Below are 24438 nucleotides of genomic sequence, written 5' to 3' on the forward strand. Positions count from 1 at the left end.
TTGCCTTGGCCTTGGGAACTTTGAGGTCGTTTAGGACTAGCTACTGTCCAAGGCACCACGGGCACCACTATGGGCCGTGGTGCACTTGACGGAAGGGAAGGGTGGTTGTGAAGTTCACTTAGACTCTTGGGAGTGATGGCCCTTTTAAACAGGCTACTGTCTCACCCTTCACGAGCACCACCACGACTCGTGGTGCTCTTCATGGTCTGTGAGGGGGGGCGTGAAGCCTGGACGGGGTTCACTAAATGAGGGTCAAGTGAGTCTTTTCCTTTTAGGTCCAATTAATGTAGATGTGTTTTGGGTATTTTAGGGGTTTAATATAAATTGGTTTTAAGTCTTTTTACACCCAATTCCCAAATCAAAACAAAAACACCCAAATTGAAATCAAAAGCTCCCACTTCTCTCTAAACTCTCTCTCTACCAAGTTCCTCCATTGAAGAACATTCAAGCTTCAAGATAGGGTTCAAGCTTCAAGGTTTTCAACCCAATTTCGTGGCAAAACTTCAATTAGATATGGTTGCTCTTCACTCTTGGGATCTTTTCCCCAAGAGGCCCTTCAAAGTTAGATTTCAATATCCCTAATTTCTAGGTTTTCACTCAAACACATGGGTCTCTTTCTAAACTTGATTTCTTTGATCTAAATTGATTATTTATGATTATATATGGATGCTTATGGATGAATTCAAGTAATGCTATGGTTTTTGAATGAAATTCCCCAAGACCCATGAACCTCCATTCTTTATCAAATTCTAAACCCTAGTTTCTGGTTGATGGTGATTGAATGATGAGGATGTAGGATGTTATTTTGTAATTCATTATTGTATTATGATATTGGTATACATGATGAATGAATGACAAGGAATTAGGGTTAAATTCTTAAAGGAGATCTTGAAGGCTATAAGTAAGGGCTTTCAAGGTGATGGGTATGATTGTATTGAATTATTGATTCACTTGTAGTGAAGATGATTACTTGATTATATATTGTGGAGTTGAGTTATGGTTTCCTCTTCCCTATAACCCTAAGTATGATCAAGTATGCTATGATATGGTTATGCATGTTAAGTTATGAACACGAATGTTATGAGATGATTATGCATGTGTTGTTATGTTGAGTTGGAAGTAATTCTCATGAACACTATATGACTATGATATGAAAGATGCATTCTCACATGATGTTGGCTCTATGATGAAAGGTCATTCTCATCTTGAAACCTTTGAGCTATATGATATATGAGGGATTAAGTCCCTAAGGTATTCTTTATGAATCAATGCTTAAGTAAAGACAAATGATTACCTNGTATTGAATTATTGATTCACTTGTAGTGAAGATGATTACTTGATTATATATTGTGGAGTTGAGTTATGGTTTCCTCTTCCCTATAACCCTAAGTATGATCAAGTATGCTATGATATGGTTATGCATGTTAAGTTATGAACACGAATGTTATGAGATGATTATGCATGTGTTGTTATGTTGAGTTGGAAGTAATTCTCATGAACACTATATGACTATGATATGAAAGATGCATTCTCACATGATGTTGGCTCTATGATGAAAGGTCATTCTCATCTTGAAACCTTTGAGCTATATGATATATGAGGGATTAAGTCCCTAAGGTATTCTTTATGAATCAATGCTTAAGTAAAGACAAATGATTACCTAAAAAGGGAATTTGAGCTTAGCACCGAGTGGATATGCAAGTGAGATGGGTTCCTTCACAAAGGAAGGGAGGTCCCCACTATTATGTCTCATGAGATGGAAACCCGCACGTTAGTAAGTATAAGGTTTCTAGTAGCAATCTCTATATCCCGTAATTATGCGCCCTCATAGGACTCTTAGCTAGTGGATCCACCTAGATGCTACCATGAATGTATGCCCTACCTTGGCAAGTAGGACACTCTCTTTTTGGTGTGGGAGGTAGACACTGGATTCCATGTAGCTCACATGGTCTATGTCGATTATGGCAAAGTTTTCCGAATGCTTAAAATGTGAATGAAGATAAGAACATGAATTCTAGCTAGGCTTCTTGAGGGATACAACTTAGTGTAGGTGATGGTATGGGATGTTACCTATGCATGGCACAAGTGGGTCTTAAGAGGGGTTCTAGCGTGAGTTCTTTATGCATGTTTGCTTATGAATGATGTTATGATTGGTTTACTTATTATGATGACTAATGAAGTATGTGACTATGCTTATGACTTCTTGATGGTTTACTTAGTATATATGGGGTATGGGACTTCATAAGTACATTGCACAAGTGAGCTTGAAAGGGGGTTGTGTTGATGTCTTATGATGTAATGTTAAATGAACTAAAGCATGTAAGATATGAACTATGGCTTTTTATAATGTTACTTATGATCATGAATGTTTCTTTATCTTATGGTATGGATTGATTGTATATTCCTTGAATGTGCATTATGGCTTTTAACTTGAAATAACATGTTTTCAACTAAAGGTCCCTTTGTGCATGCGTTAATGGTTTTAATTGCATGGTTTCCATACTTAGTACATATTGATTGTACTAACCCATATTTCTCTTATTTTTTCTACTAAGTGTAGGTTCGGGCTAGTCGGTCATTGTTGAAGAGAAGAAAGGATTGGATTGCTTTCTCCAAGGCCATTTGGTAGGTCCTCAAGTTCTGAGGACACCATGACACTTTATGTTTTCTTTCTATCTTGTAATAGACTATTATTGTACTTCGTATTATGATACATTCGATTGTAAAGGGCTAAGGTCCCTAATTTGGTATTCTTATGTTGAACCTAGATGGTAAATGAGACTAGTCTAGATACTCTATTTTCATATATGAAAGAGTTTGACATTGATTGTTAAAGTTTTAAATTTTCCGCATTATTCAATGTCTTATGTAAGGATGATATGCTAATGGCTTGTATAAGACCTCGAAGGGATTGAGTACGCCGTGTTATGACTAGGGGTGCTCTCGGGTCGTGACACTTAGGGTGGATAGAAATGTCTTTCACATTTTAGCCTCTTTAGCCAAGAATATTGGAGGGTTGATTGACAGTAAATATATGTCAAGTACTGAAAAGTTAGCAATGTTCTTAAATATTTTGGCTCATCACGAGAAGAACAGGTCTGTCAAAGTTGATTATATACTTGTTAAACCTAATCCAATGCTCAAAGATGATACTGATGATCGATGAAAATGGTTTAAGGTAGGTAAATTACAATCTAACATTTGATTTACTACAAACAAACTTGAAATATTATGGTGAAAGTATTTTTATTTTTAGTAGTCCTTTAGTATTTAGAGTTGAATTTATCTTATAGGGTTGTCTTGGTGCATTGGATGGTACTTACATTTCCATTAGAGTTGAAGCAATATATAAGCGAAGATACAATTTTTCAGCTTAAACTGTATATGCACAGACTAAATATGTATATATGTATATATATATTTAAAATAATCGACAAAGCCATCGTATTTGAATTAGAAAGTTCGGTAGATAATGGCCTCACTCCTCCAACGTTCCCCGCTTGAATACCAACTTGGTTTCCTAGCAGGACCCGAATTTGCTACTTGCGCCTACCACATGTATGACAAGGTACAAATTAGCAAAGATCTAGACAATGAATCTCTTGAAGTGGCTGGAATTATTTACACACGTTAGAGAGTGTAAGCTATTTTAGAACCTTCTCTAAAACTTTAAGTCTTCTATTAAATAGAGATCATATGTTTATTACTCCAAAAGACAACCTTGGGAATAAGGTATATTGTTTTCGTGTTTTCATAATTTTGTTTAATCTAAGGAAAAAAACCAGACGTCAGTCTTCTTATTTCATCAATAGATTTTCACACTACCTAATCGATCTAACTAGCCCTTAGATAAAACACAACTATATATATATCAGATTGTGCACCATCAAATTGGTTTAAATAAATACTGCATACACTAATCAGTCAGCTGGGTCAAAGAAACCATAGAAGAATGGAAAAATAGGAGAAAAAGATATTATGCGTACGAAGATCCCTCAAGTGCACAACTTGGATGAACAGAACAGATGTAAGATCCCTCAAGTGCACAACTAGGAAAAATTAAATCAGACTTCTGGGTAAGATCAGGCTTCGCAAAATCATGCTTAGCATGTACTTCAGATGGCTCTAGAACAGATCTGCCAATAGCATCAGATGTAGCAGCTCCACTGGAGTCCTTAGTTCTAGTGTGTTCATTTCCTGAATGTTGATTATCAACGCCTCCATCAGAGGCAAGCTGTTGACTATTTGAAGTTGTCTTTTTAGCCTTCTCTGCTGCTCTCTTCTTACAAAATTCCTCTAGCTGCCTGCAAATGATACAGTTACAGAAGTATCAGATAAATAAGGAGTGCACCAAATTTTATAAAGAGCAAAACCAATTTTTTTTCACAGTTTAATGCATCTTGAATCAATAAAGCATTGATTGGTACCTAGAGAAAGGAAGAGAAGGTCATAGAACTTTTTTGTTTTGACAAGAGAGTGAAAAAAAGAAAGTGAAGGAGAAAATTATTTTCCTTTCCCTAGTTTCCATCACAGGATAAAATAGATAAACATAATCCTTGTATAACTGCAACCTATATTACTTCTGTCGACGACTCCTCCTGAGTATTGGCGAATGCTCGATCCCTACTGAAATGGAACAGGACATCCCCTGCGCCCTTATTTCCTTTCAGATGGAAGTCAGACTGCAGAACCAGATGACAGGATATGGGGTGGTCATGAGTCTTGCTTGCAGATGGGAAAATAAGAGAACACTATGTGAGGATAAACCGTTGGCCGCCTATGTATGTGACAAGGAAGGAAGATTGGAGCTGGGAGATCTCTAACAACTTTTATACCTACTGGAGCATCTAAAAATGATGGGACTGGACCTTTGTTTCTACTTCATTAAGCCTCTACTACTTTTGCACTAGTAGTATGTGCCTTGAAGCCAAACTATGGAAATGTTTGTTTTCTCTTTCGATGGAGTTTGTGTTTGTTTGAATAATTGTAAGGCTACGGGTCCTTTTGTAAAGTACATTTTGTTGGTACTAATAAGTCTTCCAAGTTTTAATTGTTGCTACTTTCTACAACTGTTCGTGTTCATGAATGAATTCGACTTACTACATGTTGAATTGAACTCTTAAAAGNACTTTATGTTTTCTTTCTATCTTGTAATAGACTATTATTGTACTTCGTATTATGATACATTCAATTGTAAAGGGCTAAGGTCCCTAATTTGAGATTCTTATGTTGAACCTAGATGGTAAATGAGACTAGTCTAGATACTCTATTTTCATATATGAAAGAGTTTGACATTGATTGTTAAAGTTTTAAATTTTCCGCATTATTCAATGTCTTATGTAAGGATGATATGCTAATGGCTTGTATAAGACCCCAAAGGGGTTGAGTACGCCGTGTTACGACTAGGGGGTGCTCTCGGGTCGTGACACTTAGGGTGGATAGAAATGTCTTTCACATTTTAGTCTCTTTAGCCAAGAATATTGGAGGGTTGACTTACAGTAAATATATGTCGAGTACTGAAAAGTTAGCAATGTTCTTAAATATTTTGGCTCATCACGAGAAGAACAAGTCTGTCAAAGTTGATTATATTAGATCGGGGTGGAGTGTAAGTCGAGCCTTTAATGAATGTCTAAGAGCTATTCTTAAACTAACTCCAGTGTTACTTGTTAAACTTAATCCAGTGCTCAAAGATGATACTGATGATCGATGGAAATGGTTTAAGGTAGGTAAATTACAATCTAACATTTGATTTACTACAAACAAACTTGAAATATTATGGTGAAAGTATTTTTATTTTTTATAGTCCTTTAGCATTTAGAGTTGAATTTATCTTATAGGGTTGTCTTGGTGCATTGGATGGTACTTACATTTCCATTAGAGTTGAAGCAATATATAAGCCAAGATACAATTTTTCAGCTTAAACTGTATATGCACAGACTAAATATGTATGTATATATTTTTAAAATAATTGACAAAACCATCGTATTTGAATTAGAAAGTTCGGTAGATAATGGCCTCACTCCTCCAACGTTCCTCGCTTGAATACCAACTTGGGTTCCTAGCAGGACCCGAATTTGCTACTTGCGCCTACCACATATATGACAAGGTACAAATTAGCAAAGATCTAGACAATGAATCTCTTGAAGTGGCTGGAATTATTTACACACGTTAGAGAGTGTAAGCTATTTTAGAACCTTCTCTAAAACTTTAAGTCTTCTATTAAATAGAGATCATATGTTTATTACTCCAAAAGACAATCTTAAGAATAAGGCATATTGTTTTTGTGTTTTCATAAATTTTTTAATCTCAGGAAAAAAACAAGACGTCAGTCTTCTTTGTTTCTTTCTTTCATCAATAGATTTTCACACTACCTAATCGATCTAACAAGCTCTTAGATAAAACACAACTATATGATGTAAGGAGAGTAGCTCACTATCAGGACAGATGGGTAATAGTGATAAATCATAAGCTATAGTTTCCCTTTCGTGTGGTGACTGGACAGCATTTGTTTTCAGTCCAATGTTCTCACTGAAGTAAGCGGTGAGAATTTATGACAATCCAAAAGCAACAGCAGTCTGAATTTTTGTAGGTAAATGGGCATTCCACAATTGTATACCCAGTGTTATCAAAATCGAAAAGCCCAAAAAAGCTCTAAGGTCCTTTGGGGCTTTATTGGAAAAAGGCACAAATGAAGAAAAAGTACAAATATGCATGTGTAGTCCAACAATCATGAATAATAAATCTATGGACAAAGAAATTGAAAAAACTAGATAAAGAGAAATATCAATTGGTTAGTGTCACATCTTCAGGATTACACTACTTGGGCATGGAAAAGCATGCCTTAGAGCATTGATGACAACACTGAAGCGCCCACAAAGTGAGGCGAAGTGCTCAACATGTTTCGTGCCTTGCTTCAGGGTTGAGACAACACTGTGCATACCTACTCTGCAAGAGATGTAAAAAATACATGTTCTAACACAGCAAAATCTTCATTTTGCTTCTGTGAATAAAATGGATGTCTGTTGTCTAAGTTGCCCATATCTTTCTCAACGGCATGCTTGTACAGATCTGACCCATTACCAGAAAATTTTGAAGAATTTGTTAAGTGCTCAGAATTTGATAAACCCAGAGTGTCCTTAGGGTAAGCCATTGAGTCATATGTGTCTGTAGTAACTGATCCTATTGAGGGAGGGGATGCAGCAGAGACTTTTGAAATGTTGATGGAATCAAGGAAAGATGGGTGGGGACATCTGTGAGTAACTAGAAGAACTTCTAGCATCAAAACTAAAACCATCATACTTGGAGTCCGATGTCCAAGAAGAAGTTTTAGTTGAGTGAAGATCAGAGCTGTTTAACTGGCTGTATCCTTTATCAGGCACTACAAAATTATTAGATCCCACACCAACAACATTTCTCCCAACTTCAGGATAAAATTGTGTGACAGGGTAGCACCAGGCACATAATCTACAAAAAATAGGAGATATATATCAGACTTCTGGGTAAGATCAGGCTTTGTAAAATCATGCTTAGCATGTACTTCAGATGGCTCTAGAACAGATCTGACAATAGCATCAGATGTAGCAGCTCCACTGGAGTCCTTAATTCTAGTGTGTTCATTTCCTGAATGTTGATTATCAACGCCTCCATCAGAGGCAAGCCGTTGACTATTTGAAGTTGCCCTTTTAGCCTTTTCTGCTGCTCTCTTCTTACTAAATTCCTCTAGCTGCAAATGATACAGTTGCAGAAGTATCAGATAAATAAGGAGTGCACCAAATTTTATAAAGAGCAAAACCAAATTTTTTTCACAGTTTAATGCATCTTGAATCAATAAAGCTTTGATTGGTACCTAGAGAAAGGAAGAGAAGGTCATAGAACTTTTTTGTGTGACAAGAGAGTGAAAAAAAGAAAGTGACGCAGAAAATTATTTTTATTTCCCTCTTTTCCTTTCCCTAGTTTCCATCACAGGATAAAATAGATAAACATAATCCTTGTATAACTGCAACCTATATTACTTCTGTCAACTCCTCCTGAGTATTGGCGAATGCTCGATCCCTACTGGAATGGAACAGGACATCCCCTGCGCCCTTATTTCCTTTCAGATGGAAGTCAGACTGCAGAACCAGATGACAGGATATGGGGTGGTCATGAGTCTTGCTTGCAGATGGGAAAATAAGAGAACACTATGTGAGGATAAACTGTTGGCCGCCTATGTACGTGACAAGGAAGGAAGATTGGAGCTGGGAGATCTCTAACAACTTTTATACCTACTGGAGCATCTAAAAATGATGGGACTGGACCTTTGTTTCTACTTCATTAAGCCTCTACTACTTTTGCACTAGTAGTATGTGCTTTGAAGCCAAACTATGGAAATGTTTGTTTTCTCTTTCGATGGAGTTTGTGTTTGTTTGAATAATTGTAAGGCTACCAATCCTTTTGTAAAGTACATTTTGTTGATACTAATAAGTCTTCCAAGTTTTAATTGTTGCTACTTTCTACAACTGTTCGTGTTTATGAATGAATTCGACTTACTACATGTTGAATTGAACTCTTAAAAGGGAAAAATAAGTTTGTAAAAAGAACCACAAACTCAACAAGGCTCGCCTTTCAGCTTGAAGCATGGGCAGCATATTTTTCCTACATAATGCAAATATTATCTCTAAACAAGTTTTGACATTGGCGGAACCACGNTGTGCAGGTACAGTTTATGAAATTTATCTTGGCACAACTTTTTTTAACTACATCCATAATAACCAAAACAATATTATAAGTTTTTCCTCTTGAAACAAATTTCTTTCTTGTTTGATGATATATGCAGTTAGACGCCCCCGATGGCTAATTCTAGCCAACCCAACCACATTATCCTTTTATTAGTTTTAACATGTATGCGCAGAGAAAATACCAAAAGTTCTTTGGAGACGACAATTTTTAGTCATTGTCTTGGTGTGCTCAATGCTGTGTTTTTTTTGTAACTTCCATTCCTTTTTTCTCAGGTGAAGGTGGTCTCATTGTGGGTATGGATATGTCGTTGTGGTATATGTTTGGTAGCATTCCCCCGACCTCCATAATCATAGGCATAATGATATTACTCGGTGATCCAACTGTTAACAAGTGGTTGCTGATTCCCGACACGATTCTCATGCTTTTAGGGGGCATGGTTACTCATCCGGCTCTGCTGGCATCTATTATTTATTGGTATCGTGACATGCCATTCTGTTTAATTGGTGCCAAGGCCAAATTTAAGCTCGAGGTCATTCCTATGATAATTGCAGCAGCCTTTCATCACCTTTTGGAGTTCAATTATGGGTATTTCTGTCTAATACTAGGTTTCACGACATATTTCTATACCATTGCGCACTTCATGCGCGCAGCGTATGATATTGGAGGAAAAGACGTATTGTTGGGATTAGTAATGCTGGTTCTTGCTTACTTTCTCAAGGGAGGATTGTTAGTTAGAGGTTTGGGTTTGAGCTTGTGTGTTGTATTGTGTTTCTATAGATATGTGACATATTCTGCTCCTGAAGTACCTGAGCATGGTAAAAAGGAGTTGGAGCAGTTGCCTTGCTGACTGAGGACCAACCCATCCAGAATACGGACCAACGGTACTTCTATGGCTCTTCTCATTATCTTACTTGGTGTTACTGTAATATATTTGTTGTCGGCCTTTATGATTTCACGCATGTATTTATGACTGTTCTCCGTTGTTTATGATTTATCATAGGATCTTGAGAACAAGAGAGCTCAAGTAACATATGAGAGGAGAAAACAGTTAGCAAAACATTGCTGAGGAGAAGCTTGGTCCTCAACTCATGGTTATTACTCCAATCAAGTTGAAATATAGTTTGTTTTGAAGTACAATTTTGATGTTTTGACATTAGTTTGTTCCTTGTTAGGGGATGCACTTTGCTTTTTTTTTTAGCTGTATTTTCGTCATTTGATCAGACTCTTCCCTGTTTTTTAGTGCTTTTTTTTTTTTTTTTGGCTATAACATATGGAAAGTTATTCTTAAATGAATCTTAACAATGAAAAAACATATAATAGGAAGAAACTTATGCACAATGTGAAAAATCATATTTATATGGTAGCTCGTTCATGATCTGAAGTTTTATTTGTTGAATTTAAAACTCTACGATAACTAATTTCAAAGCATGATTGAAAAGTGACCAGTAAACACTATTTTATTTTACATCTTTTTACCCAAATTACCTATTTGGATAAATTTATTTTTTATTTGATCTTGCAATTATTGGGCCTCAAAGGAAGCTTTCACAAGTCGATAATAGTGGTTATTAATTAGTATAACTTACATAAATCCTATAGTGTAATGACCTAAATTACATTTTGTCCTTATTTTTTTTTAATTTATAAAAATTGGGTAAGTCTAATACTGAAAGGTCGAACCAATGGAATGAAGTATATCAAGACCGCCATTAGAAATTTCTATACCATTCCAAATGCACTCCAAGATGAACTCTCTGAATTAACAATGTTTTCTACCCCTCTTCCAGTAAAGAGATTGGGAGTAACAAATTCAATAATTTTTTATGAAAAAACTAAAATAAATATGGAAAAGGATCAAAAATATCCTTAAACTATCTGAAATAGCTCATATTTACCCTTAAACTATATTTCGGCTCAAAACTACCCTTCCCATCAAACTATTGGATCAAAAGTGCCCTTCTTATTAACTGATAGTAAGCTTTTTCGAGCGTGAAAGTTTGCCTAACACTTGGTTCTAACTTGCACACATTTTATCCAGAAGTAGTCCTTGCTGGTGGTTGATCACGTACAGATGATATGGAGGATAGTGTGTATATAGCTTACCTTACCTAGAGTAGAAAGACGGTTTACGATATACGTAAGATATCAAAAACAAATATATAAAACAATGATCTCTATACCACGTAGAGCTGTGTTTGGTGATTTTGAATTATCCATAACAGCCATATTGTGTTAGCTAGTTTAGGTTACTTTTCACCACAGGCCATTTGCCTCTGGCATGGAACATATTTACCATTTAAGCTCCAAGAGATTATGTAAATTAGCATTACAATACTACTAAAAGAAGTGGAGAATGAAGTTAAAAATTTGAAGTGAGGAAAACAATCTTTAGCATAACTCAATATTTATCACAACCATTCAACAATAGCTTCTGCTAGATTGGCTTCTCCCAGATATCAGAGAGCTCTATCTCCAAAGTTTTCAGAGAATAGCAATTTGGACTATTTGAACACCAGAAGTCAGTTCAAAAGATAACATCCCACGCCCTCAATCAATGAATGCGTAAGGTGAATAGTGACCAAGACAATATATAGCTATCAGAGCACAGACCCCCAAACCATGTGGGACTTAACACAGGCATGCTCCATTATCTTGATCTTGACTTCTAGTTGATTTCAAGGGCTTTGAGCTTAATCTTGAATCTGGTGGTCTTGATCTTGATCGTTCTTGAACTTGAACTTTATCTTGATCTTGACTTCTCGTTGAATCCAAGGGCTTCGAGCTTGATATTGAATTCGGCGGTCTTGATCTTGATCGTTCTTGAACTTGAAATTTATCTTGATCTTGACTTCTTAAATTTTGAATTCTTGAACTTGTAGCTTGTAGAGAAATCTGTGGTTTTTGATCCACAAGCTTTCTCTAGTTTTTTGTTAGAATTCTTGAACTTGTAGAGCAATTTGTGGCTTTTGATCCAAGAGAAAACTCTACGGCTAGCTTTCTCTAGCTTCTTGTTAGAATTCTTGAACTTGTAGAGCAATTTGTGGCTTTTGATCCACGAGTTTTCTCTAGCTTCTTGTTTAGAATTCTTCGTTCCTTTTCTAAATTATGAGGACCCCTATTTATAATTTTAAGGAAAAATTACTGAAATACACGTCTTATGTTTCCCTTATTTCCAATATCCCCTTCTATTTCTAAAAACCTCTAAAATCCCTTATTTCTTTAATGTATATGAGCTACATATTAATGTATCCGAAAGTATTTAATGTATCCAAGCTACATATTATGTATCCGGTTTATTTTATAATGTATCTGAACTAGTTTTTAATGTATTCGAGCTACATATTATGTATCTGAGCTAGTTTATAATGTATTCAAGCTACATATTATGTAGCCGATTTATGTTATAATGTATCCGAGGTACTCTTTAATGTATCCGAGCTACATATTATGTTTCCGATTAGTGTTACTTTTTAAGAGATTAATGTAATTACAAACTAAAGAGGGATAGATTATAATTTCATATTAAAACTGTGAGATTTATGTAAGTTATACTAGTTTTAAAATAGAGAAGTTGTGATAGGAATACGATTTCCTTTGGCCAATCAGATTTAAGTGACATGACATGTGGGCTTTATGAAGCGGGCTTTAATTAAATCTATATTTATTAGATTTAAATAATTAACTCAATTATATTAATCCATAATATTTATTTGGACTAATATATTCATAAATTTAATATTATCCAAATTATTTTACAAATTTATATTTAATAAATTTTAAATGACTACAGCAAAATTTAAGACATTACATAAAATATATTAACACATCAACCAAGTTAAAATGAATAAGAAAAAATCTTAAAATTGGATAATAATATCAACACCCAAAATTTCATTCAGCAAAAGCACAAGCATCCAACTCTGAAATGGATGTAAAATCGTGCTTGGTGCATCAACGTAATTTAGTTCTTGCAATGCTCAGTAATATGTACTTTGATTTTATACTTCCTTATGTACAATTCAATTCATCAATCAAGAATACACTTTATTCTCCTTTAATAATCCTATAATATGGCTCAAATTCTGCTCTAATGCTTTTTGCTCTCATGATTTCAAACATAAATCAAAGTAGAACCACAGACAATTATTGAAGCCTAATTAAAATTTTATTTCATAACACGTTATCAGCACGATTCTCTAATCAACTAGTCAAATAATACAAAAGCCTCGAAGATATGTGTGCACTGCCCCAACGGCGTTGATTTGATGGAATCAATGTTATTCCTTCTCTGGTAAGACATATTATTGATAATAGAAGAAAAGGGAAGAGGCAATGTTTTGATGTTTCTTTAACTGTTTACTTTCAGAGTATATAATTATATTTTGAAGAAGTTTGTAAAGCTATTCTTTTTCTTTACTAACTACATATTACTGCTATGATCTTTATAATTGAAAAGGAAAGAGAGAAGAACAATCAAAGTGTTATTGTAATTATAATTGAGGGTAATACGATAGATTCAAGTCCTATCACACAAAAAGGGTAAGACATCAAGTTCGAATCTTGGTGCACCAAGTTAGGTTTCCCCTCTAAATAAAGGGGTTTTCCTTCATTGTAAATTAGATATGTAAATCCTGAATAAATACTTCAAGAGGAATGAAAAGTCTTCTCTCTTCTCCCTACTTTATTCTTCTCATTGTTTTATATAGTTTCATAACAAGTAACTATTTGTATTTAATTTATGGCTTTATATATTTTTTTGGATGACTAATACATCTGTCAAGTTATTTATTTAATTGAGATGCTTTATAAAATTCAAAATGAATTAGATAATAATTAATCAAATCCTAATTTTTGGCAACATGTAAGAGTGGGACAAAATTTATTTTCAATTACTTTTAGAATTTATATTTCTTATTTCAGAATAAAATTTCAATTTTAAAAAATAAAACCAACTAAGAAATATTTACTTGGATACTTTGAAATTTTTGTTTTAACTGAAACATATTATTTTGTTTGTGTATTTCTAACTGAAAAAAAATATTATTTAAAAGTTTTTCAATTTGTTAATTAGTAGAGGTCTAACGGGAAGTTTTAAACTCCCTATTTAGTTGGATGCATTTTTTTCTAAAATAAAAATGAATTCTTTCTTGAAATTGTAACTTTTGTAGTTGTTAAATTTTGTATATTTTTTGTTTGTTAAAACAGAAAACTCGTGATATTTTGTTGTGTTGGCTGCAACAAATTTATAATCCAATTTAATTGTTCTAAAATTACTTTTAAAATAAAATAATAATTTATTATTTAATCCAATTACATGTAATTATTATTTAATCATTTAAAAAAATCTATGTTTTGTGGTGCTGACATGTGACGTTTTCACCTTACCTATTACATAGATAGGGATATAATTATAAATTCTTTTTCAATGCTCAAAAAAAAATTATTTGGTAAAATAATTATAAATAAATAAATATTATGATTACCCCCGGTAAATTCACAAACACATGAAATAAAGATAAATATTTTGATTAAGATAAAAATAATAGTTCAAAAGAATTTAAACATTAAACACATATTTTTTTTTCAAATTTTGAATATATAATATTTAATTATTTAATCATGTATATAATATTGTCCCCCTCAAAAAAAATTTAAGTATTAAAAAGTTGTTTATTTCCATAAGTAATTGAGCATTCCTATTTCCTTTAAGTCGTTAGCCAAATATTTTTAAATTGACGGATAACCGCATGTTAGCAATCACTTCAAGTGCTTTCAAACCCTTCTTGAAGTGTTAATGTGAATTCCGAACCCTCTTTGATAATTTCAATTAATTTTCTATTTTGAATCTTTTGAAATTCTAAGTTTTCTTAATATTTTCTTAAAAATTAATTTGCGACCCTTTTTTCTAAAATAAAATAACTTAGCTAAAACACATCCTACTCATTAATCAACCAATTTTCATTTGATGGAACTGTAATTGTTGTATTACTGTTATATCACATCCCAATAGCAAGAGCAAATTCAGCCAATCCAAATCGAACATGTGCCCCATTAACATAATTATATATTTTTTTCAAAAAAAAACCCCACAGTAAATGTCAAAATGTAGTTTATGCAGATCTAAAATCACATAATTATGTATTTTTTTCTTTTTTATTTATTATTGCAGTCTAGTTATTTTTTTATTAATCTGAAAGTAGTTAGTTAATTTATTTATTTTTTAAAAAGACAAAAATATAAAAAAGAAAAAAATTAAAAGATGATAAACTAAAAAAAAAAAGGAGAAAAGTTGATAGTTTGTGCAATAATGTATTTATCTGTAGATAATAAAACATCCATTTATTTTGATTTGTGTTCACTAACTTGTCAAGAAAAATATTTGTACTAGTATATATGACCTTTCTGTCTAGGATATATCAGCATGCATGTCCAAGTAATGCGACGTTGTTTAAATTTATGTTGATTGATATTGGAGTTTTTTTAGAGACTTGCACTGTTACTATACAAGTGTGAATTAAAGATAAACTCTAGTTTTGGAAAACCATTTGCATCAATCAATCAATTCAGCTCAAGTAGATACATAGGGAGTCCGTCCATCACTTCGAGTAGATGATAACTATCTAAAGGTACTTATAACAATTCAAAAGACTACCGATTACAACCACTCATTTTTTTTATAACTCCAAGTAGAATGACATTCATATAAAACATTCTCCCAAAAATAGAATTCAGCTCCTTTTTTTTAATTAAGGGAAAGCCGGGAGGGGATTACAAGGTGGGGAATCAAATCCACAAAAGTTCAACTAGTCAACCAACTAAGCTACTATAATGCCACCTAGAATCCAACTCTTTTTCTTAAAAGTGAAAATCGAGAGAGGGATTAAAAGGTGAAAATCACACTCCCTAAAGTTCAGGTAGTCAACCAACTCAACTACTAACATTCCCGGTAGAACTCAGCTCATTAACATTCCAAACCAGTTATATAGAACTATTAATTAGCAAAAATTCAAGTAAATACAGTAAATTCAACCAAACCAAAACAAAACTTTTTTTCAGAATTCAGTTCATTTACATTATCAAGTAGTTAAATAGAAGTATTAATTAGCAAACATTCAAGTAAACAAACTAAATTCAACCAAACCAAAACAAACCCTTTCTCCAGAATTCAAACAAAACTAAAAAAACTTTTTTTTTTCTTTTTCTGTAAAATTACAGTATTAAAAATTTAAATTTCTGTTACCTATTTTTGCTTTTTTTTTTGGATTTTTATTTTTATTTATTAATAGTGTTATTTATTTGTTATACCCACCTGCAGTTACAACTATGACGTGGAGTGATGTTTAATGGGCTGACACGTGTAATTTTTACGTAAAAGAAATAGATTTTTCAAATCAAAATCATAATTTACTTAGCAGGAAAATTATGCGGATAAACAAATATATACTAGTTAATTAGCTAATATAGCTATAGTTTGAATTAATTACGGCTTGCAGCTAAATTTTAGTTGTAATTACAACACTTATACATATACAAATTACAAATTATACAAATACATTAATCTTTCTCCATTCTCTGCCCTCTCTCGCTCGCCTCTCTCCTCCCTCTCCCAATCTCTCTCGCCTCTCTCTTCCTCTCCCAATCTCGCTCGTCGGATATACAAATATATATATCAGTTACATATATAGAATTATACAAATATACATATACAATTCGTCTCTCTACCCTCTCTCGCTCGTCTCTCTCCTAATCTCGCTCGCCAGATATACAAATATATATGTATACCAGTTACATATATACAATTATTTGACAGATATACATATATAATCCGACAAATATACATATACAATTCACATCTCTCCACTCTCTGTTCTCTCTCGCTCGCCTCTCTGTTCCCTCTAACATGTAACTACGAATCATAATTAACAAACTATAGCTATGGAGCATAATTAAGTTATTTTTTAATGGCTATATATGAAAATTTCCCTGGAAAAATTGTTCTTAAATATTACCTAAAATAAATATTCATATACAAAAGTGAATTAATTGATTCAATCAGTTTATATGATATTCTTTAGATTTTAGGAGGTTTTATAGTGTTAGATATTATTTACTTGATGTTTGTGCTAATTATCGTGTAGTTGGCGAATTTTTTGAATCATAAGAATAACAAAATCAATAGCTACTATGTTTAGAATATTTCACCACAAGCATATTGAAGGTGCGATCTTAAAACTATAAAGTCTGATTTGAAACAAATAAGCAGATAGACTTGAAAAAGTTTAGAAAGAGTATAAAAAGAATTTTTTATCGTTCTATTTTTCGCACGAAACTCTATTTGTCTTTATTTCATTTAACGTATTATATTCCGTCATGATCTATAAATTAATAGGGTCAATGATACTAATACTTTATTAAGTACTTCATCTTCATGTACTATTGGTAGCTAAATCTTTTAATGATTGTTATTTTTTTCCTTTTCGATTGGTGATTTTTTATAATTAAAACTCTTAAATGTTCTTGACTCAATATCAATATATAGGCCTGAACATATTAAAAACAATGGTATAATTTTTAATCACTGAGTTTTGATTGTGACACAATTTTGAAACTGAAAATTAAAGTAATTTTTTTCATTTCATGAGTACTACTCAATTAAATTACATTAATTTTTACCAACCATATTTTCTAATCAACTCAGATGCAGGAGGATTATATTTAGGAGAAAAATAGAAACCATCTTCTTTAATTAACCAATAACATATTCCTGAGTCAAGTCCTCCTTCAGCACCACAATTTCCGCTATCTCTGTACACTTCAAATACAGCATCTTTTGTACCCCACCAAAAATGACAAAAGAACACCGTCTCACGAAGCAGATTAAACCCAAACTTGAAATGAAAATCATCTTTAAATTTAGGATAATGTATCCCAAGATCATCATTTCCAGATGCACAATGAAATTTTATTGGAGGATCATTTTTTTCAATACCATCAACTATATGACAAGTAGTAGCAGCATTTGTTTGTTGAACAAATAATAAAATTGATAAAACCAATAAGGAAGAAAAATTATTTTTCATTGAAAGAAAACTCATACTCTTATAAGTAGTTCAATGTTTATCTTACCTTCTCTAGTAAACACCTTTATTTATAGTTGTTTCGTAAAGCTTGTTTGAATTAGTTTTTCAGTTATGACTCATTAGTCAAAAATCATAAATTAGATTTTTTGACTAATGATTATTTTTATTCATTTTTAGCATTTTAGGTAGTAATGATCTATGTTAGTTAGATCATCTCCAAATTAATATGGATAATAATTTGTGTTTTATATTCTACTTTTCTCTCTCTAATAGTCTAGGTAGCTTTAATTGGTAGTAGCTATGAGATTAGGATGACATAGATTATAATAGCCCGTTTTGATTGGCTTAAAAAAGTAATTTTTACGTTAAAAAATAAAAAATCAAACGTAAATGACTTTTAAGTAAAAAAAAAGTTAAATTTAAATGACTTTTAAGTCAACAAGTAAAAAGTCAAACTTAAATGATTTTTAAGTCAAAAAATAAAAAATCAAACTTAAATAACTTTTAAATCAAAAAATAAAAAGTCAAACTTAAATTATTTTTAAGTCAAAAAATAAAAAGTCAAACTTAAATGACTTTTAAATAAAAAAATAAAAAGAAGAGAGAGACCTACTTTTGGTTTTTAACTTTTCTTAAGTCATTTTAAACTTATTTTAAGTATTTTTAACTTTGCCAAACAATTCCTTACTTATTTTAAGTCGGTTTGGGTTTTTGACTTATTTTAAGTCATTTTAAACTTATTTTAAGTTATTTTTTACCTTGTCAAACACTACCCAATTTATTTTAAGTCATTTTTTATTTATTTAAAACTATTTTTATATTTGTCAAACACTTCCAAAAATAAAAAACTGATGTAAAAATAGATTTGACCAACTTTTAAGTTAATCCAAACACCCTCTAATAGATTATGATAATAAAATAATTATACATGATGGAAATCTAGACAATTTTATTAGAAACACTATGATTTTCGATTGACCATAATAGAGTTGTTTAAAAATTATACTATGAAATAGTTCGAGTTGTATACATTGTACAATACTATTACATTATAGCGTAGTAACATGTAATAGCAAATTATCTATTCTATTTTTGTATCTAAGGGCGTAACTTAATGATTAATGGAGTTGATTGAGAATTTTGAAATCTTAAAAGTAACCAAAACACTAGGTCAAGAAGTACAGGTTTTATAAACAGGGGCAAACTAATAATTGTTTGTAGGGCTAATTTTGTTTTCTACCTTTTCATGATGGAATGAAAACAAGAGAGGTAACCTGGTGTTCGATTTCAAGTGGATAATTACCTATATGAGAATGAGGATCCAATATTTTGTGATAATTATCATGGATTAAAAAGGAACATACCAATAGCAACACAAAAATTTCACACAAAGGTGTCTTTAATAGGTGATAAAAAAACGTTTAAAACGGAAGAAAAAACAATATAAAGGAAATTCATATGATGAAAGGAAAATTCCAGTACATAATTTTTGGTTAGTTGACTAAGAGCAGATGGGGAGGACGAGTAGAGCGGCATTAATATTATAGGTTTGATTCATCAATGTCAGTAGCTCAGTTATAGCTAGATTGATGTTGTCCTCAAAATATATACCCTTAATTACTCAACTATATTCATAGTATCAAAATTTCAATCACCTGATCATTCTCATGAATCTCGATATATTTAGCTAACTACAATGAAATAGAGCCACTATAGGGATTGACAACATGACATATTCATAACATTTTTTTTTTCATTTCAGATTATAATTAGAGAACAAATATTAAATTACATTAATTTTTTACCAACCAAATTTTCTAACAAAAGCAGATGGAGGAGGATTGTCATTAATAGCAAAATAGAAGCCATCTTCCTTAACTAACCAATAACATATTCCTTTGTTAGATCCTCCTGTTTCATGCCCACAAGCTCCAGTTTCTCTATACACTTCAAATCTAATGTCTTTTTTACCCCACCAAAAATGACAAAAGAACACCGTCTCAAAGAATATATTTCGCTTGAACGAGAAATGGAAATCATCATTGAATTTGGGATAATGCTTTCCGAGATCGTCACTTCCAGATGCACAGTGATATATTAATTGAGGATCATTTTTTTCAATACCATCAACTACATGAACAGTAATAGCATTTGTTTGTTGAAGAAATAATAAACATGATAAAACCAATAAGGAAGAAAAACTAATTTCCATTGAAAGAAAACTCATATTCTTATAATTATTTCAATGCTATACACCCTTATTTATAGTTGTTTCATAGAGCTTGTTTGACTTTTTTTATTTTATTTATGATTATAAGTCAAAAGTCATAAATTATATTTTTTGATTGATAATTTTTTATTTATTTTTAGCATTTTAGGTAGTGATTATCCATGTTAGTTAGATCATCTTCTAATTAATATGGATAATAATTTATGTCTTATATTTTGCTTTTCTCTCTATAACTATAAATCTAGGTAATTTTAATTGATAGTAATTAACTATGAGATAAGGATGACATAGATTAATATTATTATGATAATAAAACAACTATACAAAATGATTTGGAAATCTAGAAAAAATTATTTGAAACAAGACAATTTTCAATTGACCATAAGAAAGCTATTTGAAAATTATACTATAATAATTCAAGTTGTATACATTGTATAAATTACTACATTATAGTGTAGTAATATGTCATAGCAAATTATATTTCATTTTTGTATTTAAGGGTGAGACCTGATGATCAATTTATAAAGCTGGTTGAGAATCTTAAGGTCTTATATTTAAATCTCAGCCCCTTCTCACCTCAAATATCCTATAAATTAGTTGAGATGTACCCAAATTGACCCCAACACCGCAATTATCAAGAAAAATTATCTATTCTATATTTCAAGTTATCGAATTTGACTAGAAGAAGGAAACATGTACATACACACACATACAACAAAAATAACAACACCAACACCAAATACAACAACAATACTTATGTCCCAATCCCAAATAAACCAAATTCAGTTTGAAATTACTTAATTGTACATTAATCAACAATCTACTGCAACTCTCCTAATTTTTTATTCGAACTTGAAACCAACAACTTAACGAAATATAAGCAAGTTCCTATATTTATTCTTATACAATTTGTTCAACAAAAATCAAGATGCTAACAACATATCTCTTATAAGTTTAAAAGGCAAAAACATTTTTTGGTGATTAGGTAGACTTTCTTTTATCAAAGGTACTTCTTTGAATTTTTTGATCCAATTTTGCAAATTAGGAAATGAATTTTCTTCAATTAATTTGACACCTCCAACATCTTCTATAATTTTCAGCCAATGACAAATCCATCCAAAAGCTATATCCACTATTCCAATTTTTCCTCCAATAAAAAATATATTATTTTTCTGATTTTTAAAAGCATTTTCTTCTATAATTTTCAACATTTCCAAGCTGTCCTTCACTGCCTTTTCTTGTTCTTCCCCTTTTAATCTAAATATCATCCAAAGAGATACACTCTGCAAAAGATTTTTAAAAGATAAAATTCATCATTAAAAATAAATGGGAAAGGGATTTGAAAAAAAAAATACCCTTATAATTATTATAGTGAATGTTTTTATTTATTTGTGTTAATGAATTTACTTAATATAAATATAAAATAACTTATCAAAAACCACTAAATTGTCTTTTTAGAATCTAAAACTCATATATATTCAAGATTTTAGATTTATCTCTACTAAAATGTACTCATCGAGAAGCGAAACATGACAACTAATATGAGATGGGCGCAAAGTAAAGATTTTGTAGAAGCATATTAGATGGAAAAGAATCTTACCTTTTGTTCAAAATAATTCACCCAAAATCTAGCCAAAGCTCTTTCATAAGGATAAATTGGTAGCAATGGATATTGATTTGGCCATATTTGATCAAGATATTCAAGAATGATCATAGATTCACAAATTGGTTTTCCATCATGAACAAGAATTGGAATTTTCTTGAAAATAGGATTATATTTCAAAAGAAAATCACTTTTATTTGCAAGATCTTCTTCTATATATTCATATGATAAGCCCTTTAATTTAAGAGCCCATATTATTCTTAATGAATATGGACTCGCCCATGATCCATGGAGCTTCAAATCTTGATCCATTTCTAAAGTTTTCTTTAATTTTCTTCATCATTTAGTGTCATTTTAAAGGAATGTTATGCTTGATCAACAATAAAGTTTAAATTAATTTAAGAGAAAGTTTAGAATATTGTACACTTTTTTCTTAATACTATAATAAATTTTGGTTGAAGTCAAATCATAATATGTTTAGTAGTTATCTTTACGAATTTATTATAGACTTTAGTCAAAGAGTACGTAGGCTAACCCCGTCATCATTATAAGTGAGGTGTGGAGAAGATAAAGTGTACATAAATTTTAATTATCCTTATTTTAAAAAGATAAAAGATTATTTTTGATAAACCTCGATTCTAGTCGTTTACAGGCTAAACCCATTAAGCGTATATTCAAACTTTCATTCATATTTTATAAATTACAAATTTTATTTTTGACTTTCTTTTTCTCAAATTCTTTTTTTTTTCTTTTCCTTTTTCTATTGGGTAGGTAGCTGATAGTTGTTAGTTCATTAAAATATTTTTCCTATTCTGGGGATTAAATTTAATTGGTTCTTCTTTTTTTTTGCAAATATTTGAATTTTGATTAGTTGCTTATTTTTCGATTAATTATACAATCAACATAAATTGTATATATTTAGAAATTACATAAGAAGTATTATAACTCATTATAATTAACGAATCAAAATATTTAGAAGACATCTAAAAAAGACAATGATCAAACCAAATATTATTTCTATCAAAATGATAACTCGACAAATATATTAAAACGGAGGAAGTAATAATTTATTAAATAGTTGACAAATTAAAAATTTCAAGAAGATGACAATATCATCTCTCTCTGATTTTTTAAAAAACACAAACATTTCATCATAATTAGGGAGATTCTCTTTGATTATTTGTTCTTCTTTGAAATTTTGTACCCAATTTAGTAAATTAGGAAATAAATTAGGTTCCAATAATGTCACACCAATAATATCTTCAATAATTTCAAGCCAATGAGGAATTATTCCAAAAGTCAAGTCCACAATCCCAATTTTCTCACCACCAAAAAAATTATTTTCTTGATCTCCAATAAAGGCTTGTTCTTCTATGATTTTGAGCATTTCTATTGTTTCTTTGATTGCCTTTTCTTGTTTTTCACCACTTGTATAATACATTGTCCCGATACATGAACCCTATATGATAATATAGTTGATATCAAATCGATTTGAGATTTAACGAGATAATTTAATTTCACTAATAATTATCTAAGTTTCAATTTATAATAAACATCACGAGAAATATTGAATATGATCGTATCCCAAGAACAACATATGTAGGTTGCAAAAAGTATAAATTTTTCTTATCTAAGTATAGCTATGTCATCAACAACTCACCTTACGTAATAACTTAGAAAACGAAAACTAATAGTATCTCATTTTTCGATCATCGTGAGTTTTTTTAAGTCCAACGAAAAATGAAATTTTTTTTTAAAAAAAAATGTTGTGTCGCGTGGATATTACGTAAGATAAATTACCTTGTTGAAGTAATAACCTCATATTTTCTTTGATATATAGGCATAATTAAGTTGTTTTTCTATTATCTACCGTAAAAGTTACTCCCTAAAGTCGAACTTTCTTTGATATATAGACATATATAATTGAGTTGTTTTCCTATTATCTACCATAAAAGTTACTTTTTAAAGTCGAACTTTCTTTCATAAATAGGCACAGTTGAAATATTTTACTATTATCTATATAAAGGTTACTTTCTAAAGTTGGACTTTCGTAAGATACGCCAATTCAATAGTTGAGCTTTAAAACGAGTATCGAACGCAAGACAGGATGAAAAACCATACCTTATCTCCAGCAAATTTAACCCAAAATCTTGCAATGGATCTATCAAGAGGATCAATAGGAAGAAGTGGATTTTGAGGCCAAGTATCTTCAATATATTCAATAATCACCATAGATTCAGAAATTACTTTTTCACCATGAAAAAGAATTGGAAATCTCTTAAAAGCTGGATTATATTTCATAATTAAAGAGCCTTTATTTGTATGTTCTTCTTCTATATACTCAAATGGTATTCCTTTTAGCTTTAAAGCCCAAATAACCCTATAAGTAAACAAATTATATGATGTTCCATGGAGTTTTACTTCTTCCATTTTTGATAAATTCAAGAACCAAAAACTATACTCTATAACTTATGCATATAATTGAAAGAATAGAAGCCCTATATATGAAATTATCATGTTATAGTTTCATGGACCACTTTGTTTTTTTTAAATCAGAGTTTAAGTACTGCATGATGACGATATATAAAAATACAAATCAGATAAGTTATAAAATAATCGCAAATAATGTTTTTTAATAATCTTTTATCAGGTGTTTGATATCTGCATAAGAATAAAGTGTTTTTTAACAAAGACAATTTCATACTCATTATAACTCAGTGCTCAAACTAAAGAATTCGAGATCTCTGATTAAATAATATATGAAAGAGTAATTATCAATTCACCAATTTTCTTAGGAACATCAATAT

General features: G+C 31.2%; 2 protein-coding genes and 1 pseudogene across 2 annotated transcripts in view; 1 reads left to right on the forward strand and 2 right to left on the reverse strand.

Moving 5' to 3' along the window:
• LOC125870888 (uncharacterized) overlaps positions 1-9632 on the forward strand; it is a 27710-nt gene extending 18078 nt beyond the window's left edge. The window contains exon 2 of the mRNA XM_049551438.1: positions 8991-9632. Coding sequence (XP_049407395.1) covers positions 8991-9565 — 575 coding nt within the window. The 3' untranslated portion in view covers positions 9566-9632. The remainder of the gene's footprint in view (positions 1-8990) is intronic.
• Positions 9633-20900: 11268 nt separating this feature from the next.
• On the reverse strand, positions 20901-21953 carry LOC125870889 (glutathione transferase GST 23-like). Its single transcript, XM_049551439.1, has 2 exons — positions 21629-21953; positions 20901-21311 (listed from the first exon to the last, which is right to left on the reverse strand). The coding sequence occupies exons 1-2, from the start codon at positions 21941-21943 to the stop codon at positions 20952-20954; spliced, it is 675 nt and encodes a 224-aa protein (XP_049407396.1). The 5' UTR covers positions 21944-21953; the 3' UTR covers positions 20901-20951.
• Positions 21954-22726: 773 nt separating this feature from the next.
• LOC125870891 (probable glutathione S-transferase) lies at positions 22727-24081 on the reverse strand (annotated as a pseudogene).
• Between the last annotated feature and the right edge of the window lie 357 nt (positions 24082-24438).

Source organism: Solanum stenotomum, chromosome 7, assembly GCF_019186545.1.
Source record: "Solanum stenotomum isolate F172 chromosome 7, ASM1918654v1, whole genome shotgun sequence".
Lineage (NCBI taxonomy): Eukaryota > Viridiplantae > Streptophyta > Magnoliopsida > Solanales > Solanaceae > Solanum > Solanum stenotomum.

Excerpts from the sequence above, each read along its gene's own strand:
- LOC125870889 (XM_049551439.1), bottom strand. The coding sequence starts at position 21,943 with ATGGATCAAGATTTGAAGCTCCATGGATCATGGGCGAGTCCATATTCA. Across the intron at positions 21,312-21,628 it reads TGAATTATTTTGAACAAAAG|AGTGTATCTCTTTGGATGAT; the intron begins GTAAGATTCTTT and ends AATCTTTTGCAG.